The sequence below is a fragment of the Urocampus carinirostris genome, chromosome 17, assembly GCF_059441175.1.
Source record: "Urocampus carinirostris isolate Australia breed hairy pipefish chromosome 17, RoL_Ucar_1.0, whole genome shotgun sequence".
NCBI classification, from domain to species: domain Eukaryota; kingdom Metazoa; phylum Chordata; class Actinopteri; order Syngnathiformes; family Syngnathidae; genus Urocampus; species Urocampus carinirostris.
Genome location: NC_142365.1, coordinates 32847100 through 32863278, shown reverse-complemented (window position 1 = coordinate 32863278; position 16179 = coordinate 32847100). Strand labels below are relative to the sequence as shown.

The following is a 16179-nucleotide window of genomic DNA, read 5'->3' as shown; positions in this document are numbered from 1 at the left end:
ATGGGTGAGGGACAGACAGAGATGGTCGGATCCAGCAAGGTGGGGGGAGGAAGGAGGGGGAAATACTAAAGGTGTCATGTCACTAACATACCTGAATACTTGAAATATGACAATATTACAAAGTTTTTTTTTATTTTAAAAGATTTAGAAGAAGAATAACCCTTGGGGTCATTTTTTATCCCACTTATGCATTCATTTGTTGACCTCCGTTGTTACCAATTATGCCCTCTGCGTCAGAGGAAAGCCGAGACAGACAGCCGAGGAAACAGAAAATAGTCCCACAGTTGAAATGGTATATAAATGAGTTATCCTCTACAATTACCTTCTGCTTGCTCAATTGGAGTAGATGTATGACTTTTTTATGCACGTTTAATTAGCTCACTAAAAGTTTTCTGTGTAGAGAGAACAAAAAAAAAAGTGATCTTATTTTGAAGAGGTGTTCTATTCGGTTGGGTCTGAATAAGTTTGCTTGGAGTACTCGTTTGGGCGTTCGTAAATTTAATCTCTGGGTTTGATGCCTTAGTTTCGAAGACTAAGAAAAAACTGTCAAATTAGTCTTCTGCAGAAGAAAAGAGCTCTTACCTAAACACGTTTGGAAATTCTACATTGGATAAAGGGATTATCGTGTGTTTGAGAGGTTCAGATGCTTATGCGGCAAATTTTGACAAAAATGCACCGTCCTTCTATGCTAAAGTGTGATTCGGATGTTGTAAATCAGATTTAAACCAACATCTTTGCAAAAGCGGGACTCAGATATAGTTGATTATGTGATTGATTGATGTGAGCCGATATCTCAGAATGGATCGTTCGAACTTAAGTGGTGGTTATAAAAACTTTGATATTGTTGATTGAAATCAAACCAATATCTTTGGATGAAATAAAAGAAATCCGTGGTAAACAATCAAATCAGAAAAAAATGCAGGGAGAATTTTACAGAGACAGTGGTTTGATTTACAGAAAATTCTGCACCATTATGAAAATGCAATATTAAGATTGTAAGTAAGGAATGCTTGTGAGCGGCCTAAACATTCTTGCCTGCCTTTGGTGGGAGAACGCGTCTCCATCAATTGGTCTGGGGTGTACTCTGATTTAATCTTTATTTCATTTATAAATGTCCTCAAATGCATTGCTTCTTTCCAGCTCAAATTTTTCAAAGTCCGAATACTAAGCATTAAAGAACACGCAGCGAGATATCGGAATGTCTTTCGCTTTGAATCTTTTGTAGATTTTGTAAATATTTTAATTTATATTTCAGGCGATTTTCAGCAATCCTGTCTTTCACTTTGAATGTAATCAAAACACATAAATGAGTTGACTATAGATACAAAATTCACAAATTGCAAAATGCTTTGCATGGACAAAGACAAAGTTTGATTTGCAACCAAAAATATGAAAGCAAGGGATTCGTTGACCCTTGAAAAAAGCTGAAAGCCCATTTTTTTGCACTGATAAGTAAATATTTTTACTTTATATTTTGTTGTTTTGAGCATTTTTAAGGTTTCCGTGTTTCTGTTTTTCTTAGTTGCTAAGTAGAAACAACTTGAAAGTTTGAATTAAGTAGGATAAAAGTTCACTGTAGATTGCTATTATAATTTTGAAGTTAATTACTAATTAATTTGGTGCATACTATTTTATCATTAGCGATAATACAGTATACAGTAATCCCTCGGTTATTGCGGTTAATGGGGACCAAAACCGCCTGCAAAAAGTGAAAATCCGCTAAGTAGCGATGCCCCTTCAAAAATGCGTAAAAAAAAAAAAATACAGTGTATATATATATATATATATATATATATACATATATATATATATATCTCATCTCATCTCATCTCATCAGCCGTACCGCTTATCCTCATTAGGGTTGCGGGGGGGGCTGGAGCCCATCCCAGCCATCTCCGGGCAGTGGGCAGGGGACACCCTGAACTGGTTGCCAGCCAATCGTATATATATATATATATATATATATATATATATATATATATATATATATATATATATATATATATATATATATATATATATATATATATATATATATATATGAATAATTTTTAAAAATTATTTAATTTAATTATTATTATTTTTTAGACCCGGTTAATGGGGACCAAAACCACCTGCGAAAAGTGAAAATCTGTGAAGTAACTACGCGCCTTCAAAAATGCTTAAAAAAAAATAATAATAGTAATTCCCATGACTAGACATATTCACCTGTCCTTTTGGATGCGATTAGTAGAAGGCAGTTACGCTTCACGTGGTAACTTGATAATGAGGACAGAGTCACCATCTGCGTAATTTTTACGTACACTTGTTTTATTTTTCTTTATTTATTGCATTGCGTGGTATATCAAGTCATACTCCTGGGAAACATGGCGATGACAACAATTTCTAGCATTTTCAAGCACTTCACCAAAAATTCAAGCATTTTTCTGACCTTCAAAACACATCATGAAATTTAAGCCCTCTTAAAGATTTCAAACACCTGTAAAAACCCTGAATAAGGCTGTTAGTTACAGCACTAAAAAAAATGCAAACAAGCAATAAATATCAAGAAAAAAAACTGACCGTTGACCTGCAGAATGTGCGTCTGGTTCAGGTCCTCGTAGCCGTAGGCATGGCAACTGTAGTTCCCCATGTGAATGGTCGTCACCTTTGTGATATACAGCGAGCCGTCATCCCCAAAGTCCTTTAACACACACATGGCAGGCTACAATTCAAGCAACTGGAGGGAAAGCGACGCTGGAAGGGAGGACGGTGGGATAACCAGAACACAGAATGCCAAGGGACGAAAAGCGGCGGGAAAAATCCGGGAAGGTTGCGGTGGGGGTGCGGGACTATGAATCAATGGCCGTCTTTGTATTGCTTATGCTCAAGGGTGGTCAACAGTTTGCATTTGGGTCATTCTCCCTATTGGGTGACATTTCAGCGTGAACCTACAATAAAAAAAGGTTAGATATTTTAAAAATATCATCTGAAAGAAGGACTTTCAAACTATAAGACAAAATGTATTGGTCGAGCTCAGGATACAATTCTGTAATGAAATGAAATGATCTGCATTTATATAGCACTTTTCAAGTCAATGACTTCCCAAAGCGCTTTACATTGTGCTTCACATTTCCCAATAGCGGCCGTGATTCTGTAGCATTTATTTAACAATTATTTCACATATGACATAGGCAAATGTCCATTTCTCTCTGTGTGCTTTCTGTCTATCACTGATATCTGCCGCTTTATTTTTTCTTCGCTTGTCTTCTTTTAGAGTCAGCATCACTATGTCCCCTGTAGCGCTGCTACTTTTCAGTTGCATACAATGGTGCCATTCCCTGACTAATGCATGCATACCATTTTAAAATATCTTTTTAGAAGTATACAACCAATTAATACATGATAGTTCGAGAATAGATACAATACATGTGCAAAAACCCAAAATTAAAATCTTTCACTTTGTTTGTACCCTGTTACAGTGGATAGCAGTAACAGGGGACACTAAAAAAGGGGGGGGGGGGCATTGTATGCTTAAGTTAGCCATTCCTACTAAAGTGATAAAAAAGAAGCTAGTACACTATTCTTATTGTGAAATATTTTTAACATGTTTATTAACCATGTAATCAAAATTAAAAAAAAATATTGGTTGCGACTTTAAATAAGCTTAACAAGGTGGACATCAGTTAACCATAATAAAACATTGGAAAAAAGGTTGATAAAAGAGTGGTACTTACTCTTTTTCTCCTTGAATGTTGTCCCTTCAAAAATATTGTTACATAAGAGATGTTATGGTATGTTTTCGATACAACTCTTTTCAGCGTATCAAGGGAAACAGTTCACACTGGGACACAACATATCTTAGAGATTTAAAACATGAATAATGTATCAATAAGTGAAATTCGCATTGGGTGAGGAATACTATCATTAAGGTGATAAAGATATGATGAAAAAAAGAATTTATTAGATTTTTCTCACTTATATTTGTAACAGAAGTCAATCAAACATGATTAGGGACATAATATTTGAGTGTATTTGTATTACAATAAGAGTCATTTATCCAAAATTAATGTATCTTGCAAACATATGTTAGATGGCAGTTAAGTATACAAGAAAATATTTTAAAAGTAAGTATAAGCCTATTTTTACACAAAATTTACCCTTTTATGTCACTGGGACTTAAATGGCACCAAATAATAGGAATGACCCATGTACGACTGATTATTAGATGCAATCCTTGCAAGCCAAAGAATGACGTTTTTGAAAAGATGACAACCTTGAACCAACAAGTAGTACGAAGATGAATCATAGCACAAGAAAAGCAAAGACAGGGAAGACAGGTGTAATTGAATTAAGAAGGAATGGTGGCATGAGACAATGTAGCAAAATCTATTCAGAATGTACATTGATGTTTAGTAGTAAATCAATTAGACCAATACCAATGTGTTTGGTGTGTATTTAGCCAATTATGCCATGTATTCAAACAAGGTGTACTATAATTCCCAAACAAAACATCTTGTGCTGCAATATAATGTAAACTATTTCCTTTACCTTTGTGAATAAAGATAAACAAGAAAGCCCCGAATGCTGACTTTCTATTCAAAGCATTTAATAATAATAATAATAATAATAATAATACATTAGTTGGTCTTTTTAGGGAAATTCATTTTCACTGACTATACTGGATGGGTACAGTTGGTGCTGTCGCAGCAGAGCATGCGCCTAATGACCGATTAAAAGCACCTGACATTCCGAGGCTGTCACGATTGCCATGGGGTCCAATTGGCCCTGCCCGTGTGGCGCCAGCTGTGGCTCATTGACAGATTGGCTTTATGTCTACTTTAAGCTAAGCGCTGTCACGCTTCCCTTGTGAGCCCGTCAACGAACTTCTGCCCCACAAGACGTGGGTTTCGACTCGGTCCTGTCCCTGTTGATATTTTCCAGTACGGTCAAGTTTCCGTTTATTTTGTCCTGTTTAGTATCGGTTTTCAGTTTAGTTTCCGTCTATTTTTGTCCTGCTTATTATTTTCTCCAGTTTTCTTTCCCGTCTAGTTTCTCCTGTTTATTTTCGATATCCCGATTCATTATCTATCCTGTCTGTCCCGTCCTGTCCGGTATTGACCCCATCTGTCCAATATCAACTCAAGCATTTGGAATCGATCTTGCCGGTCTCTGGCTTCCTGTCTTTCCACGCCAGACCGCTGCCTAACGTTCATGACTCCCCATTTCCCGAATTATAAAAGGCTTGTGTGAGAACGTCATGCGTTTGGGTCCTGATCCTGTTCTGGTTCATGACAGAGGCGGTCTCTCAAGTCCGACACTGCTTAGCTTCTGGAGATCGAGCATTCTCAGGGCGATATGGCTGTAAACTAGTCAGATAATAGTCATACCGTTTCCACGCTATCAGGCGCACCACATTGTAAGGCGCACCCCTAAAATAGTCTTTTGTGATATATTTTTCATATGTAAGGCCCACTAGACTATAGGCGTATGCAATTAAAAGTACAGTAAAAGATAAGGCCATGCATTATGACATCTGGTTTCATTACAAATTTGAATATTTCATTCATAAATGGTTACTGTGTACCCCTTTTTTGTGAGTAGACAGCTAGTGAACATCTTCAGGAATAACCAGACTTATTTTCTTTACTTGCTGTTTAATGGACAATGGTCTAAATCAGTGGGTCTCAACTGGTCTGACTTCAGGATAGAGGTTGGATCTCAAACCAGAACCTGCGGGAACCCAAGCGGGTTGGGTCGGGCCAAAAATGTCCATCATTACTTCTCTCTCACTAACTATTTTTAAATATTATTTAGGAGGACTTTTATTTGTGAGGAGAAGAAGGGCTTCTCTCTTGCTGACTTATTTTGAAATTATCCATCCATCACTGTTCTTAGTTTTTTTTTTCTTTGTGGGGGATCCGTGCACGCGATGGATTCTGTCCCCCATTTTGTTTCCCATCCAGCTGGCGTGCATCTGTGTAATTGGCGAACAGGATCTGTTGTGCACGCAGATCCCTAAAAATAAACTAAAAACAATGACGTATGGATATTTTTTTTCAAAGGTCAGTGAGAGAGAAATCCTTCTTCTTCTCACAAATGAAAAATAATGTCCTCAAAAATAAAAAATGAAAATTGGGGATTGCTTCGGCCTTGGTCCCTTAAATCAAGTTAAATTGTTGGGCTTGGGCTCGGTAAGGCTTCAAAACCCGCGGGCTGGGTCATGGTGAATTTTTTTGGCCTGATTTTACGTCTACTTCAGGACCGACCATTCTACCTGAATTACAAGCTACGACCCCCCCCAAAAAAAAACTAATTAAAAAGAAAACAAAAGAGTGGCAACTCGCATTTGCAGGGCATGATCTCCATCTAGTGTGAAGAAGTGTAATTCACGCTGAATTATTTTTATTCCATAGAATTATTCATCCCCGCGACCCTAGTGCAGCTAATGAGATGAGGTGAGATGAGAATTATTCATGCCTTGGGAAAGGCTTACGACCTGCTGAAAACGGGTCTGCGGTTGAGAAAGACTGACCTAAGCCATTACCCTTAACAGGCCACTGAAAAACAACAAAAAAAAAGTACAAACAATCCCGTTAGCTTGCTTACTATACAGAAATATTCTAAACTCAGCTAAGACATGCTAAGAACAACTCAAACAAGAGTTTGTAATATTGTACAAAATGTTACAGCGAACAAAGCATTTCATATAAGTAATTGAAATATGTTTGATAATCCGATTTTATGCACGAAGAGAGAACAGAGAGTATTTGAAAGCGTTCGAAAATGGATGCCTGGGCTGCCGTCAAAATTCTGTGCTTCTCTTTTGGTAGATTTATGCAACAAACAATTAGCATGGTGACCACTATATGTTTCCTTAAGACAAACAATTACCAAATATAGCATAAAGTATTTTGTAACAATGTCTTTCCAATTTTGTCTACCGTCTTTCCTGGTATATAAGTCGCACAAGATTGTAAGGCCCACTTTAACATTTCTGGCCAATTTAGAATAGAATAGAATAGAATAGAATAGAATAGAATATGCCTTTATTGTCATTGTTACAACATGGGATATGCTGTGACAACGAAATTGGACGACTCCAGTCCCACATTTACAGCGAGGATAAGGAAACAAAGAAACAAAGGAACAAAGTACTAACTGACTTTGTTGTCCTCGGCGGGGGGGGTTGTTGTGAGGGTCAAACAGAGTTCCCGAATGTTTGATCTTACATTACACAGTCCAGCGTTTTTCCGAATTGCTCAGTCCACAATTAGTAGATTTGGGAGTCCACAATTGAAAGAATTTGGGAGTACAGTCAATAAACATGCCCGATTAAAGTCGCCGTCGACGATAAAGCTCCGTTGGGGTAGTGCAAGCTGATGTTTAGCAGCGGGCAGGAGATATAGCGCTATGCTAACGTTAGCATCTGGTGAAACTGTTAGCGGTGGAAAGTATACAGCAAACACAAAGACCACAGTTAACTCTCCCGGTACATAGCTAGAAACTCCATATCGAGTGAGCATTGTGTATCAATGGTTCCGCTATTATTGTAGCGCGTAGTCTCCAACCCCTGTTTTTACCGGAGTCTTCGTCTCGTTCGAGCCGGTGATGTAATGCGGCGTCGGGAAAGCCAAGACTCCGTGATGGCAAAAAAAAGTCCTCCAATTCCGGTCGTTGTTGGTGGCGATCCGCAGCTCAATTCACTCATTGTGGACGGATGGATCTGGCGTTGGTTGAACATGCTTGGGAGCGCTGGTCTGTGTGGTCGCCTTCTTAGCTTAGCTCAGCCTTTTCTCCGTCGTTGTCATTGTCGGCAGGCGGCAAATCTTCCAGGGAGATCCGGTGGTCTCTGTATATCCCTCGGGATGTAGTGGATATTATTGTAAGTGCGAAGGGAGTCGAAGGGAAAATAAGAGGGATCAGGGGACACTGAAAAACAAAAGACGAACTGGAGCCCGAGCCGCAGCGTCTAGTAGACGCGCTGGTGCCACCACGGCCCCGGGTGGGGCCTTGGAACTCTTCATAGCCGTAGTAGGGGTCATCGTAACCGCCGCCGCGGTAGTTTTGGTAATCATAACTGTAGTAGTCGTAGTAATCCTCGTAGCCATAGTAGTCAGGCGTGTACATATAGTTGCCCGCACCCCGTCTACCCCCTCGGCCCCTTCCTCTACCGGGAGGCAGCATTTGTTGTGGGGGGGAATAATAGTAATAGTCATCATACCCTGGTGTTTTGGACGCTTGACGCTGAGCTTTTCGCTCCTTCCTTTTTAGGTGCGCTTCATAGTCTGTAAAAAATGGCATATTCAATAAAGACTACCAGTACATTGAAGCCTTTTTATATGAGCAAAGATAAAAAAATAATGCTGCAGAGTGTTAGAACATTTTCAACGGGCAGTTTGCCATGGCTCAATACTGTGCTCAATGTTGCATACACGGCCTGAAATAAGTCTTTTATCGCCTCATTTCCCTTGCCATCTTATTGGAAAGACAAGACACAAATGTGACAAAAGCCGAGGAAAGAGTAAGAAAATCCTGATGGGGGGAGCCGTAATGCAAGTAATGCTTATTCGACCAATTCACAGTCTTGCTTCCATCGTGCGGCAAATGTAAATGGTTGGTTCCAAATAGCACTATGTATAATGGGATGGGATGCAAATTGCAGAGGCTCCGCTATTTTTCATCAATGCGTTTGTACGGCTAAGGACTTCAAAATTGGCCAGCATTCACGTTTCAAATATTTAAAATAATTCAAATAATTATATTCAAAGTGTAATCGGCTATTTCTCTCTGAAATCAACAAGAAAAGAAAAGGCTTTTCTTTCCAAATGTGTTTCCCCAATCATGTTGCTGCCACTTACATGCAAATACATATAAGGATGAAATCAAAATCCATTATTCATTGCTTTTATAAAAAATTACATTTTGCCACATGGTGCCTTTTCTGAGACGTCTTGTGTTATTACGAAGAGCAACTCAGATTTAACTGCAATAGTTGTGTATTTAACCCTTGCACTGTGAAAGGATATCTTTGAATTTTAGTACTAAACTTAGACACAAAAATGGTAAGGCAAAACCCTAACAATTCTATCATAATTAAAAGAAGCTCAGATTTAATTTTTTGAGTTCCTCATCAAAAAAGCTGTACGGAATTTGGAACTTGTTTTTAACTTGCTTCCGCCTGGCTTGTGTCATCATTGAAGCCATTGTCAAGCTGATTATGTTGCGCGTGCAAGTACGTTCCTTGGATTCACTCGAATGAACTCTTATTTTTTTCATCTTTCTTTGAGTTTGGCTTGGCTTTTGGACTGTACCTGAGGTAGGCCTTTTCTTACAACATTTTAATGCTAGACAAAAAAAAATTGAAACAAAATAAAACTGCAAAAAGTAGATAGGCGTGGTGGGAAAAACGATTTAAGAGATCTTTGAACTCAGTGGGCATTGTTAAGACATACTGTGCTTAACAGAAGAAATATTCTACCTTCAAATTTTTAAAGACACCCCAAACGATGCACGCCACCTCTAAAGCACAATAGTTAATGATAGACCTCACATATTTCATAACAGATTTCATACAACATCAATTAAGGCTCCATATTACATCAGACCTCTCGTGGTCTCCTGGCGAGAAGGCATAGCAAAGAATCTTCTTCCTCAGGAAACGTAAACAGGCTGGTCTCTCCCCTCGGCTGCTCCTCCACTTTTACAGAGCAGCAATTGAGAGCATCCTATGCCTCAATGTGACCGTGAGATATGGCATATGCATGGCACATGAGAGGAAACAACTGGTGCGCGTGGTTAGTGCTGCACAGGTAATCATGGGAGGGACTTGACTTGGAATCTATATATGTGGTACGAGTCAAGAGGAGAGCAAAGGCCATCGCCACGGATCCCATCCACCCGGGCCACAGACTGTTTGTGCTGCTTCCATAAGGAAAGCGCAACAGGAACATCTGCTAATTCCAACACACTAACAAACTGGCTGTTTTCTTCCCCCTGAGCTGTTAAGTCCAACAGCCACCCCACCAACCCCCAAATGCAGGACAATAACTTGCTATCGTTGCCACATAAAACACAGAAAAAAATAAGAAATGAAATTATATGCATATATATATATATATATATATATATATATATATATATATATATATATATATATATATATATATATATATATATATATATATATATATATATATTGAAGGATTTTATACACTTTACTATAAAGGATTTTATACGATCAAATACAAGTTACATTTATTGAGTGCAATGAATATTTTCACTGAGTGGGCTACAGGTCACGCTGATCCGAATGAGGAGTGTTTTGTTTAGTTCTGTTGATAACAGAACTCTGACGCAGAACGGCAGGCATTGTTTGGAGAAGTTGTTTTGATCAGCGCTCTGCTGTTATGAGTTTTTCAGACATCGGGACGCTCTTCTCCAAAATGGTGGGGCTACGTGGGGGCTTTCATTGGCACGCCCATGGGAGGAGCCAGCACACCAGCTTGCGTCAAAAAACGTAGGCAGAGGCAAAAAGGCAGAAGATCGAGAGAGGAGGCTTGACAGAGACTCGAGCGACACTAATTCGGCTAATTCGATGGAGTTCATTTAGTTAAATACTTTAAGAAATTAAATCTGCTCCCGTGTGGAAAAGCCAGTCTCTTGTTCATTTTTCCATCAAGAAACGAGCGCGCATTGTTAGGAAAATGCAGGTTGTGTTTGGTTAATGGAGTCAGATAACTAATTCGAACTAGTTGGTAAAGGGTATATTTTATTTCCTAACAATATAAATATATATGTATGTATATATATGTATGTATATATGTATGTATATATATATATATATATATATATATATATATATATATATATATATATATATATATATATATATATATATATATATATATATATATATATATATATATATATGTTTTTATTATATCCTGTAAATTTGAACTTCCTTTGTAAACACCTTACACCAGGGCTGCAGATACAACTTCATTGACTTTTTTGTTATGACAATAATCAATCTTGAATCGTGAATACACTAAGGCAGGGTTCTCCAACGTTTGCGGTTATCATGTAGTCCCTAAAGTGCAATGTAGCCCGTGGACTCACCAGTAATGTCTCGTAATGAAATTTGGTTTCCAGCTGGCATGACAAATCATTGACATAATTAGTGTCTTTAAAACCAATGTTTGTAATAATAATATCAATAATTTAATTTATTTGTTCCCCTGAAGGAAATTACCATGGGTGCAGTAAGTGTGTGCGCCAAATAACCTATTTACAGCACCTGGTATTCCCAGGCAATCTCCCATCCAAAGTACTAAACATGCCTGACCCTGCTCAGCTTCCCACGATTTGCCGTTCTCAGGGTGGTATGGCCGTAAACAGGTCAAGTAGTAAAGAACAGTGTTTTTTTTTAACCCTATTTCTAATAGATACACCCTGGTAATATCCTAATAACATTGTAACAACAAAGTTGCTATTTCAGAAAGATTTTCAAACTGGTAGCCCTGCACACTAATGAGTAACATAAAATTATCTTTCAGGTTAAAATGGTTGGCGACCCCTGCAGTAAGGTATTTGATAATCTAATTTTACATATAAGGCAACTTACGTTGATGTCTTCCAGGTCCAAAAAGTTGAGGACCACACTGTTCCGCTTCCAGATGATGGGTGGCCGGAGGGTCCCTTGGATAGCGCAGGTAAGCACGGCACTCAGGCCAACTGTCACGGCCGAGATGGTGACCCGCTGGTCTTCCGCCAAGCTCAGCTGGACCACCTCTGCCAAAAGGAGGAAGAAAAAGACGATTGGTTCCACTTTAAAGATGAAACAATCATACGACCATGGGGGCTACAGACAGTCAAATGTGCTGATGCAGCATATATATATATATATATATATATATATATATATATATATATATATATATATATATATATATATATATATATATATATATATATATATATATATATATATATATATATATATATATACAGTGCATCCGGAAAGTATTCACAGTGCTTCACTTCCACATTTTGTTATGTTACAGCCTTTTTCCAAATTGTAATAGTTTAATCTCTTATCTCAAAATTCTACACACAATACTCCATTATGCCAATGTGAAAAAGCTTTTCTATTTACTTTTTTTGAATTTATTAAAAATAGAAAACTAAGAAATCACATTTACTTAAGTATTCACAGCCTTTGCCATGAAGCTCAAAATTGAGCTCAAGTGCATCTTTTTTCCACTGATCATCCTTGAGATCTTTCTACAGCTTAATTGGAGTCCACCTGCAGTAAATTCAGTTGATTGGACATGATTTGGAAAGGCACACACCTGTCTATATAAGGTCCCACAGTTGAGTGTGCATGTCAGAGCACAAACACCAAGCATGAAGTCAAAAGAACTGTCTGTAGACCTGCGAGACAGGATTGTCTTGAGGCACAAATGTGGGGAAGGATACAAAAAAAATTCTGCTGCTTTGAAGGTCCCAATGAGCCCAGTGGCCTCCATTATTCGTAAATGGACAACATTTGGAACCACCAGGACTCTTCCTTGAGCTGGCCAGCCTTCTAAACTGAGCGATCGGGGAAGAAGGGCCTTAGTCAGGGAGGTGACCAAGAACCCGATGGTCACTCTGTCAGAGCTCCAGCGTTCCTCTGTGGAGAGAGAAGAGCCCTCCAGAAGGACAACCATCTCTGCAGCAATCCACCAATCAGGTCTGTATGGTAGAGTGGCCAAACGAAAGCCAATCCTTAGTAAAAGGAACATGGAAGCCCGTCTGGAATTTGCCAAAAAGCACCTGAATGGTTCTCAGACCATGAGAAACAAAATTCTCTGGTCTGATGAGACAAAGATTGAACTCTGGTGTGAATGCCAGGCGCCATGTTTGGAGGAAACCAGGCACCGCTTATCACCAGGCCAATACCATCCCTACAGTGAAGCATGGTCAAGTAAAGTCAAGTCATTTTTATTTGTATAGCAGTGGCAGCATCATGCTGTGGGGATGTTTTTCAGCAGCAGGAACTGGCAGACTAGTCAGGATAGAAGGAAAAAATGAATGCAGCAATATATAGAGATATGCTGGATGAAAACCTGCTCCAGAGCGCTCTTGACCTCAGGCTGGGGCGAAGGTTCATTTTTCAGCAGGACAATGACCCAGAGCACACAGCCAAGATATCAAAAGATTGGCTTCAGAACCACTCCGTGAATGTCCTGGAGTGGCCCAGCCAGAGTCCAGACTTGAATCCGATCGAACATCTCTGGAGAGATCTGAAAATGGCTGTGCTCAAACGTCTCCCATCCAACCTGATTGAGCTTGAGACTTATTGCAAAGAAGAATGGGCAAAACTGCCTAAAGATAGGTGTGCTAAACTTGTGGGATCATATTCAAAAAAACTTGAGGCTGTATTTGCTGCCAAAGGTGGATCAACAAAGTATTAAGCAAAGGGTGTGAATACTTATGTAAATGTGATTTCTTAGTTTTCTATTTTTAATAAATTCAAAAAAAGTAAAAAAAAAACTTTTTCACATTGTCATAATGGAGTATTTTGTGTAGAATTTTGAGATAAGAGATTAAATTAATACAATTTGGAATGAGGCTGTAACATAACAAAATGTGGAAAAAGTGAAGCGCTGTGAATACTTTCCGGATGCACTGTATATATATATATATATATATATATATATATATATATATATATATATATATATATATATATATATATATATATATACATATATATATATATATATATACATATATACATATATATATATATATATATATATATATATATATATATATATATATATATATATATATATATATATATATATATATATACACATACACATATGTATACATATATACGGGCTATTCCAGGAAAAAAGGGTGTGAGATTAACAGGGGCATCATTTTAAAGATAATGTAATGTCATCCTTGCTCGGCCATGCGGAGCCACAGAAAGCATCCGCCTGTAGCTACGCAATTTGTCCCCTCATTGTGTCAAAATGGCTTCAAGTCATGGTAGGAAGCCTTGAATAGCCTTACAAAAGCCTCGTCAATTTGTTTATTCTGCTACATGAATGGCAAGAGCTGGGCACAGAAGCAAATTCTGGTTTCGCTAACTAACCAGCAACCCTTTTCCTGAGCTCTCCCTTCATTTAAAAAAAGCAGTGGTTCTCAATCTTTTTTTCAATTGGGCACAGAACATGCAGTGTTCCCTCCCCACAATCATGTAATTTGCAAAATAATCCTCGAGCCAGAGGACTCGAGAGATTTAAACTTAAAGTTGACTGATCTGACTCGTTTCCAGAGCTGTGACGTCACTGGATGAAAAGAAGACTGTTAACAATTGCTTGTTCTGTTGCGATAACACATGACACATGTCCAAAAGAGATAGCGATTGTAGTGAACAGCGTTTGTATACAGTTTAGAGGTCAACAGATGTTTATATATTCAACAGGCCGGTTATTAAGTCTCTGATGCAGCCGATACTATCCCTTGCTCTACTCCCTCAGTGCTCCTCTCTACTTGCTATCTACCCTGAGCCTTCTGTTTGGTTAAGCGACTGGGGGAAGAACCACTGCAACAATAACGTGAGAGCGGCATCTCAGCTAACTTGTCCTGACATGCCTGTGTCCGTGATAGAACACAATGTTGTAGTTAACTTGTTTTAGGAAGGCACATTAAAGTGGAGATTGATATATTAGCTTGTTTCAGGGTAATCCGGCTCTAAAACAGGAGTGCCCACAATTTTCAATTTGCCAGCTTTGTTTACATTTCTATTTCTTGTTGGACTTTTTGTTTTAAAATAATTTAAGTCGTGTTGGTTTCCTTGAAATTGTCATTTATCGTACAGAAAAAGTTTTTATGATGAGCCTTGCATGACATCGGTTAGTGTGTGCAAAAGGGAAAGTGTGAAGCACATTGTAAAGCGCTTTGGGAGGTCTTCTTTGACGTGAAGCCCTATATAAATGCAGAACAATCCACAACAATGCAATATACCGTTATACGAGTTGCCGCTAAGCCTAATTTTATTTCCCGCACTGTTAGTTTTTGGTCAAAGTGAAGTATTGGTCATGTTAGTTGTGTTTAAATTCGTATTTAATTACGGTGAAAGCTTTTCAGACAGCATTAAAGTTAAATTTGAAATTCTATCAAATATCCTTTTTTTTGCATTATCAAAAATGTATTACACAAATTTTGAAGCTTTTAAATAAATATCGGCTCCAAATATCAGTTATCGGCTTCCTCTTAATACTAATAATCGGTGTCAGTGTTGGCCCCGAAAAAACCTATATCGGTTGATTCCTAATGAAGCTCATATCTGCTTGGAGAAATTGTAACTTTGCTAAACTCTGTCGCTGGGGAACTTGAGACTGTTGTGTCCGAGTTGCGTGCTTCGATCTCCAAAGCTGCGTGACGTTCGATTTCCTGCTGCGTGTACGTTCCAATTTTTCCTTCACCACCATTTGCGTAGGCCGTTTAGGCTTTTCCTTTGTGTTTTTTGCTGCATGTACTGCAATTGGTATAAAGTTGTCTAAATAGCTCTCTGTTAGCGTCAGGGCTGCCAAAGGCTTCCATTTCATTTGGTCTAGGTAAGCCCCTTTAGGAGTTGGCTAGCTGGCTAGGCTGCCATGTCTATTGTTTTTTTCCTGGCTTTGTTAATGTTTGTTACCACATCAGTTTGTCGTGGTTGGTTCCCGATTAGACTGGCTGCTTACTGTAATTTTTTCGCTCGGCCAACCTCACGTTTTGCTGCAGATCGGTCCCGCTTTGCTGTGTCATTTTTTTTTCTTCCTCCGCTTGGTTCATGTTTGTTGCAGACTCGGTTATTCTATGGTAGACTGGTAGATTAATCTACCATCGGTTATTCTATGATAGATATTTTCGGTCGGCTGTTCACCATTTGTTGTACCATTGTGGCACTCACCTGCGACATGAAACAGGCATTCTCCACAAAAACTAACAATGTTTTGCTACATATAAACCAATATGTTGACCGATTTGAAGAAAACAAGTTTTTGAACACCCTGCTATTTTGCATTTTCTCCCACTTAGAAATAATTGAGGGGTCTAAAATTTTCAGCGAAGGTGGATGCCTCAGAGAGATGAACTAAAAAGAAAAATCCAGAAATCACAATGCATGATTTTAACAATTTATTTGAATGATATAGC

The 16179-nt window shown here is 38.4% G+C and overlaps 1 protein-coding gene across 3 annotated transcripts in view; it reads right to left on the bottom strand.

Moving 5' to 3' along the window:
* fstl4 (follistatin-like 4) overlaps window positions 1–16179 on the bottom strand; it is a 277646-nt gene that overhangs the window by 54164 nt on the left and 207303 nt on the right. For 2 of the 3 annotated variants that reach the window (XM_088321797.1, XM_088321798.1), the window contains exons 7-8: window positions 11606–11772; window positions 2563–2683 (exon numbers count right to left, since the gene is read on the bottom strand). In XM_088321797.1, coding sequence (XP_088177923.1) covers window positions 2563–2683; window positions 11606–11772 — 288 coding nt within the window. The remainder of the gene's footprint in view (window positions 1–2562; window positions 2684–11605; window positions 11773–16179) is intronic. The other variant, XM_088321799.1, reaches the window with a different exon arrangement.